The 25,242-nt window shown below is 37.3% G+C and overlaps 1 protein-coding gene, 1 non-coding gene and 1 pseudogene across 2 annotated transcripts; 2 read left to right on the top strand and 1 right to left on the bottom strand.

The window, feature by feature from the left end:
• Positions 1 to 842: 842 nt before the first annotated feature.
• On the top strand, positions 843 to 25,242 carry LOC108847378 (uncharacterized; annotated as a pseudogene).
• Positions 7,079 to 8,548, top strand: LOC108833604 (replication protein A 70 kDa DNA-binding subunit C-like). The gene is made up of 6 exons (XM_057010694.1): positions 7,079 to 7,449; positions 7,523 to 7,790; positions 7,874 to 7,970; positions 8,053 to 8,168; positions 8,242 to 8,326; positions 8,422 to 8,548. The coding sequence occupies exons 1-6, from the start codon at positions 7,300 to 7,302 to the stop codon at positions 8,546 to 8,548; spliced, it is 843 nt and encodes a 280-aa protein (XP_056866674.1). The 5' UTR covers positions 7,079 to 7,299.
• On the bottom strand, positions 18,380 to 18,486 carry LOC130497921 (small nucleolar RNA R71). Its single transcript, XR_008936967.1, has one exon. It is a non-coding gene; the product is annotated as a small nucleolar RNA R71 (small nucleolar RNA).

Consider the following 25,242-nt stretch of genomic DNA (forward strand, 5'->3'; position numbering starts at 1 on the left):
ACGATGTATCCCCGAGCTCACCGACGTCAAATACCGAGCTCATCCAGTCTCTGAAGCAAAGCGAATCTGTGATTAAGAGAGAAGAAGAGAATCAAAGAAGAGTTGATTAGGATTTTATCATTTTGGGAATTTGGTAATTAGAGTTCCAGAAGAGATTAGGAAACCTTTCGAGAGAGATGGGTTCTTTCTCTGTAAAAAGAAAGTGAAAATATGGGTGAAATGTTGAAGATGTAATATCGAAGAAACCTATGATTAAACCCAAAAAAAATGGATATTTTTCCCAGACTAAATAACCTAATAATGAAAGCAAAAAAAGCAGATTTTGCTTTCGAATCTATGAAACAAAGCCAAAAGACAAGGAGCATAGACGGTTTGGATTCAGACATAAAGCGCAGTGCATGTCGAAGAAGAAATCGTACCTTTTATTTCTTAACGGAGGAGATGGTGCCTTTCTAAGAAGAACCACAAGTAGAAGAACCAGAGACATCCGCTGGGGGACTTTAGGAGAGAACGATGTTAGGGGGTCTGAGAGAGAGAAGCTGGAAAAAGGGATTAGGGTTTGGAAGTTAATTTCAAAAATTGTAAATCGATCCAGAAGAGAGAGGCCCCAATGGATTTTGAAAAAGAAAGTTGAACTTTCTCTGTTGAGGTGGACCCCGGTTGAAACTGGTTTGGGTCTAGTAGAAAAATTGCAAAAAATCGTTGTTCCTCTAGTTAGAGTGCAGTGTAGTATTTCAAGCATAATTATAAGAAAGTATGTCACCAGTTAAAAGTGGCTTGAGATGAAAATATAAAGTGGGAAAGTGGCCCAGAATGTAAAAAAATATTTATAATCAATTATAAATGTGTGGAAGCCTTATGTGAAAATGCCAAGAGAATATAGCCTCGCACAAATGTGGCTTGCAGTGCCGGACTAACTTTTTATATTGCCCCATTCCAAATTTAAAATTATATATGTCTTTATGCATAATTTTTTTTGTCAACACATTGTACATAATTTATCAAGATCACAAAACATTATAAACAACATCATAAATTTTTATTTAGAAAAATCAAATTTGATAGTCTACTAACATTGATATTAAGAACACTTAATGTTGAAATATAGATCTTCTTGCATTTTTCCCTGCGAAATCATCCATTAAACTTCTATAGTCAAGTTTTTCAACCATATATGTCTCAATTGATAACATAGCCAACCCATTTAACATTTCTTGTGACATGATAGACCGCAAATAATTCTTTATCAGCTTCAACTTCAAAAAACTTCTTTCAGCTCTGTGGCGACCAACACCGGGATGGTTAACAATATGCTATAAGAAATTTCTGTGTTCTGATAACAATCCTCCATTCTTTTCAAAAAGTCAAGCACTTCAATAAGATTTCGAACTTCTTCGGGTATTGATTCTCGAAGAATTTTTAGTTCCATAAACAGATCATCACCAACTATGTCTGAATGAGTACCATTTCGTAAATAAGCTTCCAGATTCAAACATGATGCTCTCAATGTACCCTCACTTGCATCTGTTACCTTTTTCAAATGAAACAAAAATCCAAAAGTTTTTTCATACCTTTCGAATTGTTCAAATCTGGACTCAAGGGAAACTAGAGCTTGATCCATGAGTGTGTTGAAGTAATCAATCCTGAAAGTATCCTCTCGTGATAATAACACATTTTCATCAACAATCTCTGAGTCTTCATCATAGTGTTTTTTTCTTCTAAGAATACGCTTTTCTTTCACGGAGAATTCAGCTTCAATCTCCGTATCAGCTGCAATTTGCATAGCCTTAGCATTTGCTTCCTCAAAACTTGTCTCGCGATATTTTTGAAAATATAACACAAGCCCTTTCAGATGGTGAATTGCAGCATCAATATCAATGTTTTCTGATTGTAGACTTTTGCTTACTGTGTGTTGACAACAAAAAGAAGGTCATACCAAACAACCATACCAAACAAGAACTCAAAACCTCCAATTCCATGTGTTTCACTTAAAGCAAGGGACTCGGCACTATTTCGTGTTGCTGTATCGTCAGTACTTTCAGCCAAGCAAAGTAATGCTTCTCTGATTTCTGAAGCTTAAAACAGTATTGCTTTGACACTTTCAACATGACTTTCCCAACGTGTTTGAGACAAAGATTTAAGGGTTAGTACTTTAACCATCTCTGTCAATATGTCCCACATGTTTGTTGAAGAAGAAAATAAGCAATATATTCGTTGAACAATTCCGAAGAAAGACACCGCTTTTGGAGAAGAAGATGCTATATCGGATAGCACCAAATTAAGACTGTGACAACCGCATGGTGTAAATAATGCTCTTGGATTGATTTCTAGCAACCTCTTCTGAACTCTTTATTCTTTCCTTTCATATTAGATCCATTGTGATAACCATGTCCTCTCACATCAACAATTTCTAACTCTAACTCAACTAATGCATCTTGGAGCGAAGCAAAAAGCCCTTCTCCTGATTTGTCTTTGACGATCAAAAATGTCAAAAAAAAATTCTTCAACCTTGGTTGACACTGTAAAAACATCCACACATCGGATAATCAAAGTCATTTGCTCTTTGTGACTAATATCTGGAGTAAAATCAAGAATTATGGAGAAATACTTTGAATCACGGATCTTTTGTATGATTCTAACTTTGATTTCCTTAGCAAGCATCTCAATCATTTCATTCTGAATCATGTGGCTGAGATAGTGCGGATAGATTTTATTTTCCGCAATTCGTCTAACATGCTCTCTCATCACTGCATCAAACTCTGCTATCATCTCAATAAGACCCAAAAAAGTTCCATTATTCACTTCACCAAGTTTTTCATTATCTCCACAAAACGCCAAGTTTCTTTGAGCTAAAGTTTTCACTACTGCAAATAATCTCAACAATACTTCTCTCCAATGAATTTTCTCTCTGCTTAATTCTTTTTGAGCATGCTTATCAATTGTCTGCTTTTCTCTTAATCTCAACTCCAACTCTCCAATGTATCATAGATATAACATGATCATGAGAAACTTCATGTTCTTTCAACCTTGGTGAAAAGTTTCTCCAATCATTATATCGGATAATCAAAGTCATTTGCTCTTTGTGACTGATATCTGGAGTACAATCAAGAATTATGGAGAAATACTTTGAATCACGGATCTTGTGTATGATTGTAACTTTGATTTCCTTAGCAAGCATCTCAATCATTTCATTCTGAATCCTGTGACTGAGATAATGCGCATAGATTTATTTTTTCTCAATTCGTCTAACATGCTCTCTCATCCTTGCATCAAACTCTGCAATCATCTCAATAAGACCTAAAAAGTTCCATTATTCACTTCACCAAGTTTTTCATTATCTCCACGGATCTCCAAGTTTTTTTGAGCTAAAGTTTTCACTACTGCAAATAATCTCAACAATTCTTCTCTCCGATGCATTTTCTCTCTGTTTAATTCTTCTTGAGCATGCTTATCAATTGTCTGATTTTCTCTAAATCTCAACTCCAACTCTCCACGTATCATAGATATATCATGATCATGAGAAACCGTCACAAACTTTATGAGTGCTTCTTGTTTCTTCTTCTTGTTTCTGTTTTGAGCTCCACATGGTTGGTTTTTTTTATTCCACATGGTTTTTTTGTCCCAAATGGTGTCATCTTGTTATCAAAATAAAAATAAGTATAAATATAAGGGATTGTTGTAACAAAGTCAAGGACTCAAGTCATCAAGCTTTTATCACAATTGAAAAACGACGAACCAAGAAACATACCTTCTTACTACGTAAAGGATGAATTGAAATAACTGAAGCAATAGAACTAAATTATGTAATCAAGAGCAAGAGGACAAAAGAAAATTAAAGTGATGCAAGCCTATAAGACGACGCAAAAGAACAAATTGGAACAAAAGTAAAAACTGTTTTGTTTCTAATCTATATTAATAAAATGGATTATTTGAGGCTCCAAGGAACATTCACATTAGCAAATTAGCAGAAATTCATTCTCCCAAAAGATGATACGTAGAAATAAATATATAATAAATAAATAAATATAAAATACAAAATAGAAATATTACGTTAAACATCTATCGTATTATTGCAATATGATATAAAAGCAAAATAATTAGAAACGTTAAATATACAATTTACAAAAAAATAAAAAATAAAAAAATATACAATTATTTGAGGTTCCAGTTAGTGTCCACATCAGCAAAAAATATTTCTTCCAAAAGAAGCCACATGGAATTGTTACAAAAAGAATAAATATCAATATAAGAAAAATAAATAATAAGTAAATATAAAATATAAGAAATAGAAATATTACATTCAACATCTATCTGATAATTTTATAATAATATAGATAATAACTAAATATACAATATAAAAATAGAAATATCACACTAAACATCTAACATGATATTATAATTGGATATAAAAGCAAAAAAAAAATGAATAAGTAAATATACAATATAAAAAAAATAAACAATAAATAAATACACAACATCAGAAACTGAAAAACTAAATTAAACATATCTAAAAAATGTATAGTGAAATTAGTAATTAGCAAATATAGATTATAACAAATAAAAACGAGTCAATTTGCTGAAAACCCCAAAAAATTATGAAATTAACTAAATGCATATGATGGGACAACTTTGCTGTCTAGCAATGGAGGTACCAATATGTGGGATTTAGGGCATTTATTTAATTATGGAGAAAGCAATAGAAATATTACACTAAACATCTATCATAATATTAGATAAGTAAATATACAATATAAGAAAAATAAATAATAATTATATATATGATATAAGAAATATAAAAAGTACATCAAGCATTTATCTGAAAAATTTATTGTAAACTAAATAATAATTAGATACACAATATAAAAATGAAAATATTACATTAAATATTTATCGTGATATTACCATTAGAAAATCAAAATAACTCTGCGCATAGCGCGTATGAACCCCTATTTTTAATTAGAATTTTAACTATCGTATAAAATAGAAATTTACTTATACATTTAATTTTTAACAAATTTATAATACCGTTGAAAAGTCTAACAAATCTTATTCTAACTAAAAATGTCTAATATGTAATATTTTAACAAAAGAACCGACAAAATTTATTTATTTATCAATACTAATAAAAATATTATTTAATTTGAATACCCCAATATTTGGCTTGAGTGGTTTTCTCTCTAGGCCGGCCCTGGTGGCTTTCTCTCTAGGCCGGCATGGTGGCTTGTAGCGAGTCCTCGTTCTAACCTTAACACCACTGAATTTGGTTGGCAGGTCTTAACTTCTTATTTCAGTTCCATATTTATAAATATATTATAGTATTCTTTTATAGTCTTTCATTAACCATTATTTCTGATTAGGTCTATCCAGAACGTTACGGTGATGACAACCCTAGATTCTTTATTTACTGGACTTTGAGTTGATACTATTATTTCATTTTTTGTTATATTTTGTAGGAATATATACTTATAGATATGGTTATTGTTCTTTATGTATGTTTTCTAACATGGAAATAGGCAGATGGGTACCGTTCATGCTGCTACAATCTTGATTGTCTAGGCTTTGTTCCTGACAATCAAGTATTTGTCTTAGAAGAACCCATTATTCATGTTACTACCTTAGGTGGTCAGCAATATCAGATTCCGACAACTATATGGAAGGTAAATATAATATAAAATTCTTTCACAATATAACTACACCAATTATACTCATAGATATATATTTCAAACCTGAGAACAAATTTATTATTTTTTCATAGGACCCCTGGACAGGGAATTGGTGGTTGAAACTTAATCACTATTGTTGTAAACCAGATAGTTTAAAAACTGCTCATAACCAGATGGTCGAGGTTATATTTAACTGAGATTATATTAAACCAATCATATGTTAATGGATTGGGCATTTAGTTTATTTCTAAGACATGGCCGACTTCTCTTAATGTTTAAGAGAGTCCCACATTGCTTATGAGACTTGTAATAAACGGCCTAAGCTCCGTATATAAGGAGCTTCTTGTCTTCGATATTGAATAACACAACAACATCTTCACATCTTATTTACAACACGTTATCAGCACAAAACTCTAACTAAAATCTGGCGACCACAAAAACCTTAATTTCGGCCGTAACTCCAAACCGCCATATCTCCCTAACCGTAAGGATCCAGACGGCAAGTAATATATCAAACTGAAGCTCTTGACGAGAAGAATCCAGCGCCGCAGACCACGCAGAAATCCGACTCTAGACGCGCCGTCACCTCCCAGTGCAAGCCGCGCCGTCAAAGATCATCCAAAATCCTAATAGCCGCCAACTCCTTATCTCTATTATTAAAAGAGAAGTACACTTAGGGAATGCCCCTTAATTTTCAATGTTAATTACAATGCTATGTCACTGAACCTATTAATAACATTCCTAAAAAAATGCTTGTATTAACCAGTTTATTAAATGCATTTGTTTTAACTCTTGTTCTCCCTGAAAAATCGCCAATGACAACTTTCACTTATCTTTTTTAATAGCCTGCACATCGTTTATTAAAAAATCGCAGTGGATATTACATACCACTACATCCTGTATCGAAGCTTAACTATACATCCTCTATCCAGGCTTAACTCTTCAATCTATTTTTTTAACTCAAACTCCATCAAAACTCCTATTATTGACAACTTTAATCTCCATATGTCTTCGGGTACAGCTTCCTCTGCCTTTTTATATACGAAAGTATTGTAAATAAGTTTTTTTTTCATTTGATAGAGATAAACCAACCTATACCAATCCATAATTAATCTGAGAACCAATCCATAATTATTAATTTTTCATCAAGCAAATCAATAAATTCAAAACTTAAACAGAATATATTTTGCTTACAATAACTTCTTACCTATAATCACTCAAAATATTTAATTCAAAATCAATCCTTATACATAATATCTTTGTTTACCTATAATCTCGCTTACTTCTCAAAATATTCAATGTATTTCCTATAATCTCGCCTATTTTTCAAAATTCCGATTTCAGAGATCATTGAAATATTTTTCGAAATATATTATTTAAAGCTTAGCTTGGTGAAGAGTACAACATTAATTATTTATGATTGTTTAAATAAAATATCGCCTATTAAGTGCAAGTTTTTAGGTGTAGAAGTCGTTGTTTAGGAAACAATATTAGATATGGTATTAAATAAGAAGATTTTATTTCGAGAATGTGCTTAGGTATATTCTCTTTATTAGGGCTTTAGGGTAACATTATATATATAGTGTACATTGCCTTGCTACACATTCCTATATTTTTACGCTTCTTAAAGTTAGAGATGTCGACAAACAAGAGTGTTACATTGCTAAACAATTTGAAGCCGAGGTTGACTAAATCGCGTGTGCAGGTTAAGCTGATTCATTCATGGAAACAAACCCCTCCCTATGCTAATGATCAAACACTAGAAATGGTTTTCGCGGATGAGACTGTAAGCTCTACTCCTTATTTTAAATGTTGTTTTATACTTTGAGTTTCTAAAACATATTAACTTTTCTTTGCAGGGTGTTAAGATCCATGCATCATGCAGCAGATCACACATGTTTCGGACTGAGCGTAACCTTCGTATTGGAGAGTGGGCAGTCATTGAAAACTTTAAGGTTTCCAGTGTGGGCAAAGGGAAATTCCGACCAACAAATAATCAGTATAAAATGACTATCACCGGTGACTCAGTTTACAGCAAATCCGACCATCAAGATGATAGCATCTTTTTGACCTTAGCTGATTATGAAAACATTTTAAAGGGGCTTCAAGATGTTAACATTCTCATTGGTATATGTTTTTATGTTTTTTTATATTATAAGCTTCATTTAATTGATGTATCGACTAATGAGAATGCTTTTTTTCTATTCTAGACATAATTGGTCAACAGTATGACATTTCTGACGTTCAAATAATTCAAGTCAAAGGTGAAGATCGAAAGAGAGTGCAGTTTCGCATGAGAGACCTCAGGTGAGTAATAAAATAATGTGGAATCTAACTGAGTTTTTACTTATGTTTGAAACTTGATGACTTTAAAAATATTTTTTGTCAGTGGTAACAATTTGGCTTTTTGTCTTTGGGGATCATATGCTGAGCAACTCGAAAATGCTGTGCTAGAATCAAACGAAGTTTGGTTATTAAGGTTTGCCAAAATCAACACTTTCAGAGGTAATAATTTTTTTATTAAAGTTTTGTTTTTAAAAATTAAAATATGCTAAATATCTGTTTGTTGAAATCTTAGGTGAAATTCAAATTACTAATTCATTTGATGCATCCATCTTGGATCTGAATCCAACAGTGGCTGAGGCTGTGGAGATGAGGAAAAGGTCAAATTTCAATTTGTTTATTTTTTTCTTTTTAGATTGTTATATTGTTTTAATAGAGATAAGTTAATTTACAAATACTTATACTGTTTTAATAGGCTAGAAGATAATCCACTTCTTCTTGCTCTAGCTAACAAGAAGGATGAGAAAAGAGAAATCATAAATATTGTGGATGATTGGAATGATATTGGGATTACCTCAGAGAAAGGACTGAAAATTTTCTAGAGTCACATCAAAAAAAAGACTGAAAATTTCTAGAGTCACATCAAAAAAAGGACTGAAAATTTCTAGAGTCACATCAAAGAAAGGACTGAAAATTTTGATTGTTGGCAAGGATGGAAAACCTCAGAGAAAAACTATGAATGTGGTTTTCAAACAAATTTTCAGGGATCTTGAATTTAAACGAGCGTGATTCTAACCTTGAAGGTATGTGATTTAGTTACCATACTCTTAAGACTATTATTATTTTAATTAAGTACTAATAATAGGTGTTCTTCAAGTGTAGGTTATTTATCATTCGCGTGGGTGGGAAGCCTCAACGTGAAACTTTGCTTGTCTACTCTTTATTTTAAATTTTCCTATTGTGTTCTCTGGACGTGTGTATGTGTCTACTGGGAACTATATACTATGGCTTATTATTTACCTTTAATATAAGTTTTAGATGGAAAATCTATTTCCAATAATTATAACAACCAATCACCACAGACAGCATGTACTATTTATTTAATAACTAATTTTTATCAGATAATTAATCAACACAGACAGCATACAAGAACAAACTTCAATAAATATTCATCAAACAATTTCACCCGCTCATATCCTAACTATCCGTTTCACTAACAAGCCTAATTTATATTCTTAAATAGAGATGTTTTAATAAAATGCACTTACTGTTCAAATATATTGCAGACCGTTGTATCTCTGTTCCATGTGCTTCAAATCTTTGCAACGTCAAACTGCTTGTAGGTTGACTTTCTTAGGAATCTGAAACAAGCAAACTATATATTGAGGTGTGGAAAGGGGATTCTGTTAAAACTCAGAGAACGAACACACCTGCTTGATGTCCTTGAGGTGTGGAAAGGATATTCTCCTTCTTCTTTTCCACAACCCAATAGAGCTGGAGATGACAAAGGTGATCACACAGGTTCTTCACCAGCCATGCGTTTGTCTCATTTGACCCTGCGAGTAACCTGCTGAATCATCATTCACCGCCCACTCAAGTCAGAGAAACCCAAACACAACACATACCATAACAAATCCAATATACAAAACATGCCAATTCAAAGAACACATACATACATATGAGTAAATGAGTAAAAACATTCACCTTTAGAGAAAGGAGATTCAAAACTCCGACCTGAAGAGTAATTGGCTACAGAAACGTTACTGTTCGTCACTCTGCCAAGGAAGGTAAACCATCTCCTAAGACCTGCATATTAATTCTATACATGAATATCTCCAGTAATTATATAAAATCAGATCAAACTACACAGTACGAAAAAACTTACCTTGAAAATATACTTCCAAACCTGACGTTCATACAATGTGTCGAGCTTTCTATTTCAAATATATTGTTCCTGCAATGAATTAAAAAGATTTTTAAGATATTAACAAAGCTAACAGTTATCTTAAATCAGCTGTTTGTGTCACTAAATTAGAATACATACAAAGTGAAGTCTATCTGTCGAGTACCATATCTAAGCTGAAGTCGGATTCAAAACTTTTCTTGCCTTTCTCGAAGATATAAAGGTGAAGTCGATCTGCCAAAAATATAGGAAAACATATTTTTCTTAGCTTTATTGATGCAACAGATGTGTGTGCAAATGTAACTATTTTCAATTTAATCTTAAAATAAAATTCAGACAACATTACCTGGAGAGATCATATGAGAAGAAATCATATGGTATTTTCTTTTACTTCACTTGGAGGAAAAGTGGACAGATCAGTTCCAAAAGGTCTTGGACCTTCTATGTTTCAACTTCAAAGGTGTGTTCACTGTACTGATGTAAAGGACTGCACTCAAAGAAAACAAAGAAAATTCATATGCATATGTTCAGTAAAGAAGAAGAAGAATGTGAGAGAGATTCTCCTTACTATAGTTTCCACGAATAAAAGCATCACCGTATTTGTTCTTGAGCTGGCCGACATATTCCTCTGTCTGCTCCATTGCTATGTTCATGTACCCATCAAGACAAGCAAGAATGCCTTAACAAATGCAACTGCCCGTTCACGTATTCCTCTGTTTCCTCTGTCTGCTCCATTTCCATTACAACCAAATGCAGCTCGACCATATTTTTTTTTTTGTTCTTGAGCTGCCCGTTCACACTTTTGTCCTTAAGTAAAATATTGAAAATGTAAGAAATAAAACGATTCAGTAAAGCCTTAACAAATGAATATAGACAAACGAACAGGATACTCCTCCGAAGACGAGACTTGTAAACCTAAAGTGGAGCAGAGATAAATAACAGAAATTGCAACAAGTATATACCATTACCAATCGATCAACTACAACAGGAAAGCTACATAGCCACAGATATGTAGAGAGAGAAAGAGAGGATGGTGACCTCGATATATCAACACCAGAGTTGAGCTTGACAAAAGCGGGTCTGCCACGGATGGATTTGAGGAAATCAGCAGGTGTCTTTGTAGTTCCAGATACTTTATTATCTCCCATCTTTCTTTCTTCTTCTTCTCAGCTACGATCCTGTATCAACACCGACGCTTTGGTCCGAGATGAAGAAGCGGGAGAGAGAGTAGATCTCAGGTGATAGATGAAATCGAAGAAGATGGACAGAGATCGGAGAAGATGGAGAGAGATCGAAGAAGATGGAGAGAGATGAGGCACCGACAGTTTCAATTTCATCGAAGAAGATGGATAGACAGAGTTAAAAAAAAACAGAGATATTTCAAGTTTGTTATTCCCGAGTTTGCAAACCATTTTTTTTAATATTTCCCGGAAAAAAAAGTTACAGATGGGCTTATATAAATATGGGCCAATTTCGAAAATATTAGTTAACTATATTTTATCTATATAAAATCTATATAAATATGGGCCAATTTATTAAAGCCCTTTCTAATGTATCTATATATATTTTTTTTGTACATCTCTATTATTAATTCTTTATAAATCTTAAACCAACATTTTAAATAGAGACATTTCCATAGAAGATAGATAAGTAAATTGATGTTACAAAATATATGTTAATTTATCTATTTCATATAGCGTACTAACTCAAAGTAATTTTTTCAACATATTTAAAATTAACTAAATTGATTTATAAATTTTGTATATAATCTATCATTATTCAGTTTAACCTTTTTTTACATAATAAAAAATATTTTACACACATTTGATTGTTTTTACAAACTCAAGAACAACTCATTCTATCACAAGTAACTATTACAAACTACATCATTTAGAATAAATACAAAAATTAAAAAAGAAAATAAATACCCGCCCGGTCATGGTCTAGTCTCTCTTAATTTCGATATATATTGTTCTTAGATCTCATACTAATCCAACTTTGAAACTTTCATTGTTGATTATTCAAGGTTTCTAAAAGAGGAACCAATGAGAAAAGATCGGTAAAGATTAAGTTTTGTATGGACAACAAGTGATTCCCCTTTAAGGATGACACGCTATTTGTCCAAACAAAACTTAAGGTTAATGTTTAACCTAATACTAAAATCAGATTTGAATTTTAAACCCTAATCCTTAAAGTTTAAATCCGATTTTAAGAAACCCTAAACCCTAAAATATAAAATATAAAGCATGTGATTACATGACTTTCGTTTTGTATGGACAACAAGTGATACTCCTTTAAGGATGACACGCTATATGTCCAAACAAAACATAAGGTTAATGTTTTCCACATCTTTTGGTCGATGATGCACACCATAGTGTGGCTAGACCATGATTTTCTTTTAGGTCAATGATGCATACCAATAGGTATGACTAGACCATATGAAGTAAAGGTCGATGATACGTACTCTTAAGTACGATTAGACCATAAAACAAAATCAATGGTCGATGATGTTCACCCTCAGGTGCAACTAGATTTTTCACCCGTGATTCACGGTGATCATCCATGATGATCCGCGTTGATCTATGATCCATGATGATCCTCGATGATCCGCGATGATCTACGATGATCAGTGATCCACGGTGATCCACGGTGATCCTCAATGATCCTCGATGATCCACGGTGATCCACAATCACCGGTGATCGATGATGCGCACTACAGTGCGGCAAAATCACTATCCGTTTTATTTGGTCGAGGAAGTGTACCGAATGGTACTACTAGACCGTTAAACCGCATGGGTCGACGTAGCATACCATATGGTATGTCTAGACCATGCACTCGTCCATCCCACTATTTTCAAGGGATTTATAAATCAAACAAGTTGATTAAGAGATGGATGAATTATGAGAAAAATAAATTTCTAAAAGAATGCAAACTGGCCGTGTGGCCCTCTTATTTGTTTGCTGGCCGTGTGATCCTGATTGAATAATAGCCGTAAGGCATTGATCACGCAAAGATGGCCGTATGATCATGAGTGGCCGAAAGGCATTGATCACACACACTAGCTGTATGGCTTATTGTTTACATACTGTCCGAGTGCCTTTTATTTTTTGGATAGCCAATGGCATCAGAAATTGTATGTACTAACACAAATCATTTTGATATGATTCAGATGTCGAGACTCCATCACTCGGATTACCCAGCCCTTGATCTCAATGGAGACAATTACCTTGATTGGGCGATGAACACTTCAGCCGATTTAAAGTCTAAATGACTTGGGAAGTGTATCAAATACGGCAATGATACCCTTGCATATGAAAGGCGTAGAGCTGTTTTGATAATGAGAAAGCATCTCGTGGATCAGTATGATGAGTGCAGCTACATCAACGATCCTTACGATCTCTGGTCGAGATTTAACACCATGTTCTTTGAGCCATTACTAGATGAGTCCATGAAAGAATGGAAGGCTCTGAGGTTCCAGGATTATGAATCTGTGGATGACTATCACTTTGATCTTATGAGAATCACCTATAGTCTTGAACTATGTGGTGAAGTGATAACAAACTAAGACTTGTTAAGCAAGACTCGTGACACGATCCATTCAAAGGAAGTGTTGTTATCACAGAAGGCTAAAGGTTTCACAACCTATTACGACCTTCTCTCATACCTTTCAGCTCTTGAGGAAAAGAAGCAGAAAAGGAAAGTCAACCTCGACAAACTCGACTATGTTATGGAGATAAGTGCCGAGTATCAATGTGAGATGATATACGGTGATGCTGAAGAAGCTAAGAAAAGAAAATTCGGGTGACTCATATAGATGATGAGATTGGTTTATTCATTGAATAGAGAACCAAATGTGAGCCACGTCCAAGATGTTATTATGGATTGGCCGGCTATTGTTTAAGCCTTTTGACATTCTGATTTCATACTTATGATTTGGTGTTTTAAATATAATTTGTCATTCAAATTTCATAGCATTAATAAAAGTTTTTCTTTTATCTTGATTGATTTGCTTGAAAACTATTTTTTTAGATTGACAAATGAGAATGAAAACTCGAGAAGAGTATGTCTAGATCACCACGCCTAAGGCATGGCCTTAAGAGGCAGAAAATTTATCACCTAAGACCCATTGAGAAAGACCCAAAATCCCCACTTGCCTTGGACAAGGATACCATAATAACCGTGGTTGTAGATCCAATCATGTCCGAGGAGCGAGTAAAGGTCGAAATGGCATTACAAGCCACATCAAAATGGTTTCAATAATAAACCAATGGGCAAAGCAAAGCAAAAGGAAATCCTTTTAGCTTATGAAAATCTCCAAAGGCATACATATAAAAGAGGTCGAGACTACATTCTCCCTACTGATCTAATACTATGCTAAGGATCAGTGTGATAATGCATAAAAGCTTAGGTAACCAGTAAGGTTCACCAACGAATTTATACACTTTATGGCATGACCGGATTAGCCATCCTGGTCCGAACTTGATGCAAAGTTTAAAATTACTAAGGCACAAAGAGTTATCCCATAAGATCTCACGTTGTGAAACATGTACACAAGGGAAACTCAGTAGGCTTCATTGTTCCAAGCAACTCGAAAGTATAATCTGATCATGAGGGTAGTGAGGACAAAACCCGTGATCATGACCAGACCACAAATTCGTGTATCATGGTCTAAAACCATGCTGGCCGTCCAAGCATTACGTCTAAGTGAGGACAAACAAACGTATTTTATAGCATGTTCATGAGGGGAGAATAAACACTCCGTGTGGTCCATGACCATACTATAAAACCTGAACATGATAAGCCTGGCCAAAGGCCATAAGGCATTATAGCTTGGCCGTATAAGGCATAACCTATAAGGTTGAGACTTCAAAAGTCTATAAGCTTGGGTACACCACAAGAATACATGTATGAAAGATAAGATACATCAGGTCATATAAAGTGAGCATAGATATTCCCGTCTAAAGATGATAAAGGGTCATAATCCAGATATAGACCATCCTAAGAGTTTATGAATAAACCACCACATACCTATGTGCCATCTAGGATGGAATACCTCATCTAAGGATGAGATGAAAATCGGGAATATATGTTGGATAAGAGAACATGATCTTTCTCCCACGAATTCAATGAGACCATGAGCCAAACAAAGGTGATCATATTGTGGCCAAGGTACACGGATTACATACAAGATGAATCCGACTATCCAACATCATGGAGAAAGCTATAAGCTGGTAAATAGAAAGTGAAAGTGAAATGGTTTTAACCATCCAAGTCTTGGCAAAGATCCTCGGACCAGATATATATGTACTGGACGTCCATAAACAAAAAAAGAATGATAGCCAGACAGACCCGAAAGAATGACTAAGTCATACCAGCTTAGCACCACTATATAAATGTCCTAGTAGAGACATAATCAAGTTGCTGTAGAAGTCTATACAAGATAGACCAGTATGTTCCATATATAAGGAACCACGGATAGAAAGAGTTAAGGTGCTCATAATGATAGATCTGGGTTCATGAAAGAGAAACCATACTAGACAATGAGATAAGACCGGTCGGTCCTAAGGTACAAGTATCATACAATGTAGTCTTGCAAACTACAAAGTATTCAATGATCCTGATAATAATAAAATCTCAATCGATTGTATCATGTCTAGAACGCTATAGAACGCGATGTAACATTATATAAGGTGTCGACACATACACACACTCATAAGTGATAAAGAGAAAGCACTTGAGCATAAGAGATATGAGAGGATCACTAACCCACGTAAGAGTACTCATCATAGAGAAATGAATGAGACGTGGAGTTATAGTAAAGAATGTATATGATGGGCGTATTGGCCAAATACATAAGATAGACGCCATCTAACCAGTGAACAGATGAGTCTTGTGAGGAAAAGAAATTTGTGAGCTGTAGAACATGAAAGTACAGACAAGTGGTCGTACATGTTGCTACATAAAGCATTCAAAAAGAATGGCTTGATCACACAAGGATACTCACAGGGACTAAGGAACAAAGAAATGAATTCCTAGGTGGTGAATGCTACTACCCAATATCGAAATTAATAAAGATTTGGACATCTAAGGAAGATGTAGTAGACATTGGATATATCACTGGATATAAAGGTAACATAAGATACCTTGACAAATGAGTTCTCATAGAACAACATCGTTCCTGCATTGTTCATGGACTGAAATGCAGCTGCATGCGTGTATGTACACACGATATGATAAGACTAAGTGATGCTTAGTAGAAAGTTCTATAAGAACGTTTCAGATCAGTCCATATAGTAGTCAATATATTCCTTGTGTTTATACTTAAAGAAAGGATGATTAAGATGATTGATTCTTGGAAAGGCTATGAAGAGACTACGATGATCTATAGTAGAGATCGTTAGCCGTATATGAATGTTGGGATCTATGATCCAACGTACCAAGAATATATTGATCAATGATGTCTTGCATATTTCCATTGTTTTATCTTCATATTCGCATGCATTTTGATCATCTAGAATAGGATTTAGGCATGTTTAGGTTGCATTTTGCATACATAAGTCTTTATCAGGTGTTGGAGTACCACATGGAGCATTTGGGATGCATTGGGGACTCAAAAGAAGCAAAAGGAGTGACTTAGAGGCGACCAAGGCCACAGCGACCTCAGTGCAGCGGGTCCAGTCGGTCGCTCCGACCTCATGACCTGGAGCGGCCTCACCCCAGCGACTCCCACCACCCGCTGCGATTTCACCACCTGGAGCGGCCTCACCTCAGCGGCCCGTGCTGCTCGCTCGTCTTCTTCGCAGCGGCTCGTCCCAGCGGCCCATCCTAGTCGCTGTGGATCACCAACTGGAGCGGCCTCGGCGCAGCGAGGAGGCCAGCTCGCTCGTCTCATCTGCAGCGGCCACCCGGAGCGACCCCGCCTGGTCGCTCCACACCCGCTCCATCTCGAAGTTAAACATTTCTCAGGGGCATTTTTGTCATTTATATGCACGTTTTTCTGTTCTAAAACCTAAGTTTAAGTATTGTGTAAGCCACCAGAGGCTAATCTATCTTTTGTTACTTGGTAAACATCAAAAACTATTGGAGATTTCATCTTTTGGATCATTGATTCTCTTGTTCTTGTCTTATTTCTTGTTGATTTCTGTTATTTCATCTCTGTTTATGATCAATCTGAAACTCAATATGAGTTTAAGAATGATCATGAACCTTAGTGAGTAATCCACCATTGAATTCATGGGTTAGGAAGATTTAGGGTGATTAAGTTAGTTCTAGGATGTTTTAGTATAAATCAAGCCTTATTCCTTGCCTAGGAGAGTATTTGTAATGCATCTGTTGAGTTGGCCTCTCAAAAGTTGATCTTTAGACATCTCCCACCCACAAGGTGTTCGATGATATGTCTGAGTCAACTCTCCTAAGCTCTTAACACACTTTACCAAAGACATTTGTTGTTAAGGGTGTTAAGATAGCCAATAGACTTGTTGTTAATGATTGCTTCTATATTATTCAGCCAAAGACATTTGATGTCTGAAATATGTTAGCAAATGAGCATTCATCTAGACATAGAGTTTGTTTAAGATTGTGTCTAAGCTTAAGGTTGATTAGTTTGATTGATTGTTGCCATCCTTAGTTCGAAGCTTGATCACCCAAGGTCTAAATTCCTATACCCATGAGTTCTCCTTTCTCATAAAAGAAAGTTCATTGATTTACTGCTTTTATTGTTTAGTTGTTGCATTTTAGGTTCTAGAAATCATCGATTGCGCTTAGATTAAGGAAGTACTTGCATTCTTGGTGCTTTGAGTCCCTTGGAATTGGTTCGACATTTCACTCATATTACAACATTTGTTTTAGGAGCTTTGAAACTCCTAGCATCAAATTGGTGCCGTTGCCAAATTCCGAGTTGATTTAAACATTGAGATTTAGTCACTTACTTGAGACTAAGTCATTTTTTTCTTTTTCTGTTTACTGATTCTACATTTTCATCCCTCTTTTAATTTCAGGTGTATGAACTTGAGGAGAAAGGGCACATCAGACCTAGTTCCACTTGTACCTGACATCAGAGCACTTGAGAGGGGTATATCCAGACAGAGAAGAGCTCAGCAGGACATCGATATGGATCCACCTGCAAACGGTCAAGGGGTTAACCCTCAGCACCCTCCGCGACCTGCTCGACCGATTGGTACCTATGATCGTCCCAACATCAATGGTCATAGGCTTGGCATCAGAGCCCCAGCTGTGGAGGCTAACAACTTTGAGGTCAAACCTGGACTCCTCAACGTGATCGAGAACAACAAGTATCATGGCTTGGCTGTAGAAGACCCATTTGATCACTTGGACAAGTTTGACAGCTATTGTGGTTTTTCAAAGACCAATGGTGTGTCCGAGGATGCCTTCAAACTCAAGCTATTCCCTTTCTCTCTGGGAGATAAGGCACGTCAGTGGGAGAAGTCTCTACCTAGCGACTCCATCACCACCTGGGATGACTGCAAGAGAGCATTCTTGGAGAAATTCTTCTCTACTTCAAGAACTGCTAAGCTAAGAAACGAGATATCCAGTTTCCAGCAGAAGAACTTGGAAGGCTTCAGTGAAGCTTGGGAGAGATTCAAGGGCTACCAAGCTCAGTGTCCACACCATGGTTTCTCCAAAGAGAGCTTACTGAGCACCTTCTACAGGGGTGCACTTCCTAAGTACAGATCCAGATTGGATACTGCAAGTAATGGGTTCTTCTTGGGGAGAACTGAAGCAGATGCAGAGGAACTGGTTGACAACATGGTGAAGAGTGACGCAGTCTACAGTGGAGACCATGACAGAGGAGATAGAACTGATGATAAGCAGACGAGGAAAGAGTTAAAGGCTTTGCAGGATAAGATCGACATTCTGATTGCTGATAAGGCCACACAAGAGCAGCTGAACTTCGTTGGTAACCCAGCACAAGAAGCACCTCCTGGTGCTAATGAAGTTGATGGTTTGGAGGGTCAAGAAGAACTGTGTTTGATCAACAACAATGGCAGTTGGTACAAGAAGGAGCCCAATTTTCAGTACAACAACTACCAACAGCGATCTTACCCAAACAACCAGCAGAATGGTTACCAGCCTAGGAGCAACCAGCAAGGCAACTCTCAGCCTCAGCAGAATCCTCCTCCTGGTTTTCCCAACAAAGGAAACCCATCTTCTCAGCAGCAAGCTCATCCTTCTAGTTCTGCTCCTCCAGCCAGCAGCACAGATATTCTACTGAAACAAATCTTGGAGTCTCAAACTAGAAGTGAAAAGCATGTTGGCTATGAACTCAAGAATCTCCACAACAAGATTGGTGGTAGCTACAATGAGCTCAACAACAAGTTCAAGGCCTTGGAGAACCAGTTTGCTTCCTTGACTACTCACCAAAACCGCCAGCAAGGTTCTCTACCTGGAAAACCTGAGCAAAACCCCAAAGAAACAATGAAGGCTGTTACCCTTAGGAGTGGCAAGCAGTTGCCTCCTCCAACTCTCACCAAGGATGCTGAGAAACAAGGTGGGGGGGGGGGTAGCCATCAACATTGATGATGAGGTTGTGATTGTGGATGAGAAGATCAATGATGAGATCTTAGAGAAGATTGTGGAAGCCAAAGGCAAAGCAAAGGTGGGAGAAGAGAAGCAAACAGTGAAAGATGGTCAAGCTGCTGCTCCAGCAACTGAGAATCCTTTTGTTCCCCCTCCTTATGAGCCCAAACTTCCATTCCCTGGAAGGTTCAAGAAGCAGCTGCTGGAGAAGTACAAAGCCTTGTTTGAAAAGCAGATGAGTGAAGTTCAGATCACAATGCCCATCATTGATGCTTTCATGCTGGTTCCTCAATACAGTAAGTTCCTAAAAGATGTTGTAGCTGCAAAGAAGAAGGAGATGCAAGGTATGATGATCCTCACTCATGAGTGTAATGCCATCATTCAGAGACTTGATGTTCCAAAGAAACTAGAGGACCCAGGATGCTTCACACTGCCTTGTGCTCTTGGACCTATGGTTTTTGAGAGATGTCTCTGCGATTTGGGAGCTAGTGTTAGCTTGATGCCTTTGTCAGTTGCAAAGAAGCTCGGTTTCACTCAGTACAAGAAGTGTAGACTCTCATTGGTGTTGGCTGATCGTTCAGTGAAGTACCCTGTTGGCATCTTGGAAGACCTTCCTCTTATGGTCGGAAACTGTGAAATCCCTACAGATTTTGTAGTACTTGAGATGGGTGAAGAAGCTCAAGATCCCTTAATCCTTGGGAGACCTTTCTTAGCTACAGCTGGAGCTATAGTGAATGTGAAAGAAGGCAAGATTGATCTCCACTTGGGTAAGAGACACATTCTCCACTTTGACATCAAGGAGGTTATGAAGAAACCAACTGTGCAAGGACAAATCTTCTACATTGAAGAGATGGATGCTCTGGCTGATGAACTTCTTGAAGAGCTGTCTCTAGAAGATCCTCTACAGCTGGCTTTGACAGTGGAGAAAGGGGCTGAAGTGATTGAGAACCTGGAGAGTACAGCCTATGGGATGATGCTGGATTCACACAAGGGGTTTGAGAGTAAGGATCAGTACGAAGAGCTGCCACAAGTGGTCCATCAAGTAGCTTCAGTGACTCAACAAGAGAACACCCAGCAAGATGACTGGAGCGAGCTTAAGGCACCCAAGGTGGAGCTCAAACCACTCCCCCATGGTGTAAGGTATGCATTCCTTGGCCCTAATGAGACTTATCATGTCATTGTGAGTAGTGAACTTACTGAACCTGAGCTTGCTGAACTTTTGAAAACACTTAAAAGGTTTAGAAAAGCAATAGGTTACTCCCTTGATGATATCAAAGGGATCTCACCCACTTTGTGCATGCATAGGATACATCTTGAGGATGAATCAATGACTTCTATCGAGCATCAAAGAAGGTTAAATCCTAACCTGAAGGATGTTGTAAAGAAGGAGATTCTTAAACTCTTAGATGCTGGTGTGATTTACCCTATTTCAGATTCTAAATGGGTATCTCCTGTGCATGTGGTTCCAAAGAAGGGTGGGATCACTGTGGTAAAAAATGATAAGGATGAACTAATACCCACAAGAACCATCACAGGACATAGAATGTGCATTGATTACCGAAAACTGAACTCTGCATCTAGAAAGGATCATTTCCCATTGCCATTTATTGATCAGATGCTTGAGAGACTTGCAAATCATCCATTCTATTGTTTTCTTGAAGGGTATTCAGGGTTCTTCCAAATACCCATACATCCCAATGATCAAGAGAAAACGACATTCACATGCCCCTATGGTACCTTTGCTTATCGAAGGATGCCATTTGGGCTGTGCAATGCTCCAGCCACCTTTCAAAGGTGCATGATGTCGATTTTCTCTGATCTTATTGAAGATGTTGTGGAGGTGTTTATGGATGACTTCTCTGTCTACGGATCTTCGTTTTCTGCTTGTTTGTCTAATTTGTGCAGGGTCCTACAGAGATGTGAAGACACCAACCTTGTGCTCAACTGGGAGAAGTGTCACTTCATGGTTAAGGAAGGAATTGTTCTTGGACACAAGATATCAGAGAAGGGGATTGAGGTAGACAAAGCAAAGATTGATGTGATGGTCAGTTTGGCTCCACCAAAGACAGTGAAAGACATCAGGAGCTTCTTGGGGCATGCTGGTTTCTATAGAAGGTTCATTCAGGACTTCTCCAAGATCGCCAGGCCACTCACTAGACTGTTATGCAAGGAAGAGATCTTTCTCTTTGGTAAGGAATGTCTAGAAGCTTTCAAGAAGTTGAAGAATGAGCTTGTAAATGCTCCCATTGTCCAGCCACCAGATTGGAGTCTACCCTTTGAGATCATGTGTGATGCTAGTGACTATGCTGTGGGAGCTGTTTTGGGCCAAAAGAAAGATGGCAAGACTCATGTGATCTACTATGCAAGCCAAACCTTGAATGATGCTCAGATGAAGTATGCCACAACTGAGAAGGAGATGCTAGCCATTGTATTTTCATTTGAGAAGTTCAGGAGCTATTTGGTGGGGTCTAAAGTCATTGTCTACACAGATCATGCAGCTTTGAGACACCTTTTGGCCAAGAAGGATGCAAAACCAAGGCTTTTGAGATGGATCCTTTTGCTCCAAGAGTTTGATTTGGAGATTAGAGACAAGCCTGGAGTTGAAAATGGTGTAGCTGATCACTTGTCTAGACTGAAAATAGAATGTGGCGTTCCTAAGTTGAGTGTTAGGAAGTATTTCTTTTGGCTATGAGCTCCCAACTTCAAACCTCTCTCCCTATGGGTTCTTGCAAGTTCACTTGAGGACAAGTAAAGAACAAGTTTGGGGGAGTTGATGTCTTGCATATTTCCATTGTTTTATCTTCATATTTGCATGCATTTTGATCATCTAGAATAGGATTTAGGCATGTTTAGGTTGCATTTTGCATACATAAGTCTTTATCAGGTGTTGGAGTACCACATGGAGCATTTGGGATGCATTGGGGACTCAAAAGAAGCAAAAGGAGTGACTTAGAGGCGACCAAGGCCACAGCGACCTCAGTGCAGCGGGTCCAGTCGGTCGCTCCGACCTCATGACCTGGAGCGGCCTCACCCCAGCGACTCCCACCACCCGCTGCGATTTCACCACCTGGAGCGGCCTCACCTCAGCGGCCAGTGCTGCTCGCTCGTCTTCTTCGCAGCGGCTCGTCCCAGCGGCCCATCCTGGTCGCTGTGGATCACCAACTGGAGCGGCCTCGGCGCAGCGAGGAGGCCAGCTCGCTCGTCTCATCTGCAGCGGCCACCCGGAGCGACCCCGCCTGGTCGCTCCACACCCGCTCCATCTCGAAGTTAAACATTTCTCAGGGGCATTTTTGTCATTTATATGCACGTTTTTCTGTTCTAAAACCTAAGTTTAAGTATTGTGTAAGCCACCAGAGGCTAATATATCTTTTGTTACTTGGTAAACATCAAAAACTATTGGAGATTTCATCTTTTGGATCATTGATTCTCTTGTTCTTGTCTTATTTCTTGTTGATTTCTGTTATTTCATCTCTGTTTATGATCAATCTGAAACTCAATATGAGTTTAAGAATGATCATGAACCTTAGTGAGTAATCCACCATTGAATTCATGGGTTAGGAAGATTTAGGGTGATTAAGTTAGTTCTAGGATGTTTTAGTATAAATCAAGCCTTATTCCTTGCCTAGGAGAGTATTTGTAATGCATCTGTTGAGTTGGCCTCTCAAAAGTTGATCTTTAGACATCTCCCACCCACAAGGTGTTCGATGATATGTCTGAGTCAACTCTCCTAAGCTCTTAACACACTTTACCAAAGACAGTTGTTGTTAAGGGTGTTAAGATAGCCAATAGACTTGTTGTTAATGATTGCTTCTATATTATTCAGCCAAAGACATTTGATGTCTGAAATATGTTAGCAAATGAGCATTCATCTAGACATAGAGTTTGTTTAAGATTGTGTCTAAGCTTAAGGTTGATTAGTTTGATTGATTGTTGCCATCCTTAGTTCGAAGCTTGATCACCCAAGGTCTAAATTCCTATACCCATGAGTTCTCCTTTCTCATAAAAGAAAGTTCATTGATTTACTGCTTTTATTGTTTAGTTATTGCATTTTAGGTTCTAGAAATCATCAAATCATCGATTGCGCTTAGATTAAGGAAGTACTTGCATTCTTGGTGCTTTGAGTCCCTTGGAATTGGTTCGACATTTCACTCATATTACAACATTTGTTTTAGGAGCTTTGAAACTCCTAGCATCAATCAAATGGTCTGAGAATCCATCAGATTCACGACCAAAGGGAACCATGCCGACTAGGATCATGTCCGACCTAGTTCGACCTTAATCATCATTGGTCCCGACCAATCCATCCCGTCCAGCTTGTTCCGACCAGTTCCTCTAGGTCTTAAATCCGACCTAAACCATCCAAGTGAGAGGAACGTCCTATTGACCAAAAAGTGGCTTAGTTTTGATTAAACTTCAAACTATAACACAATAGCCACTTCATGAACAGACCATGGACATATACTAAAAGTTAATCCGGATGGATTATGGATGATGTTATGATCCGGACAGATCATAGACATACAAAGACATTCATGGTCGAATTTATCTAAGAAAGATAAACCATATGATCCGAATGAACCATGAATATCATGAAAGCATTTTGCTGATTCAGGTTACCAATCCGACCCACACAGTGCTAAGTCCCAAACCGGCTACGTTTTCACATATGGAGGCACGGTCATTTCATGGAGATCAGTCAAGCAGATCATATCAGCCACATCATCCAATCACTCGGAAATATTGGCAATCCATGAAGCAAGTAGAGAGTGTGTCTGGTTGAGACTCATGACACACCATATTCGGACAGCATGTGGGATCGCAGATGGTAAGGATGGGCCGACCATTATTTATGAAGACAATGCGGCCTGCATAGCTCAGCTCAAAGATGGATACATCAAGGGTGACAAGACTAAGCATGTTCTCCCCAAGTTCTTCTTCACCCACGATCTTCAGAAAGAAGGAGAGGTCAAGGTACTCCAAGTCAGATCCAGCGAGAACTCAGTCGACCTCTTCACTAAGGCATTACCAACATGCACGCTCAGGAAGCTTATGCAGCAGATTGGTATGCGATCACTGAGAGACCTTCAGTGATGTTCACTTCAGGGGGAGTAATGCGGCTGTACTTTTTTTCCTATCCATGGGTTCCCTTTTACCACATTGGGTTTTGGGTTTACCATGTAAAGGTTTTAACGAGGCAGTATACCAAACGCATTACAAGCCCTAGACGGTTATGGCATTCAGGGGGAGTGTTGTAAACCAGATGGTTTAAGGACTGCTCATAACCAGATGGTCGAGGTTATATTTAACTGAGATTATATTAAACCAATCATATGTTAATGGATTGGGCCTTTAGTTTATTTCTAAGACATAGCCGACTTCTCTTAATGTTTAAGAGAGTCCCACATTGCTTATGAGACTTGTAATAAACGGCCTAAGCTCCATATATAAGGAACCTCTTGTCTTCGATATTGAATAACACAACAACACCTTCACATCTTATTTACAACAACTATGTATTTGTCGGATATTGGCCTTCCATATTGTTCAATCATCTACGAAACGGGGCAACTGAAATTCAATGGGGAGGCTAAATAACAAAATTTAAAGTTAATTTACAACATACAATGAGAAAAATGGGAAGTGGGAATTCTGCATCGGAAGGATATCAAAGAGCTAGTTATTATAGAAATCTTAAGATATATGATGAATGTAATACATGGAAACCAATTAATGATCATTCTACTTATCATTTCACTACCCAAGAGAGTTGCTACAATGTAAGATATGCCTATGAGAGTTTCTGGGAAGATTATTTCTTTTATGGTGGTCCTGGTCGAAATCTGTATTGTGCATGA

Source organism: Raphanus sativus, chromosome 1 (genome assembly GCF_000801105.2).
Source record: "Raphanus sativus cultivar WK10039 chromosome 1, ASM80110v3, whole genome shotgun sequence".
NCBI lineage: Eukaryota > Viridiplantae > Streptophyta > Magnoliopsida > Brassicales > Brassicaceae > Raphanus > Raphanus sativus.

Coding starts and splice junctions, on each gene's coding strand:
- LOC108833604 (XM_057010694.1), top strand. CDS start 7,300: ATGTCGACAAACAAGAGTGTTACATTGCTAAACAATTTGAAGCCGAGG. Junction 7,450..7,522: donor TGGTTTTCGCGGATGAGACT/GTAAGCTCTACT, acceptor TTTTCTTTGCAG/GGTGTTAAGATCCATGCATC. Junction 8,169..8,241: donor CAAAATCAACACTTTCAGAG/GTAATAATTTTT, acceptor TTGAAATCTTAG/GTGAAATTCAAATTACTAAT.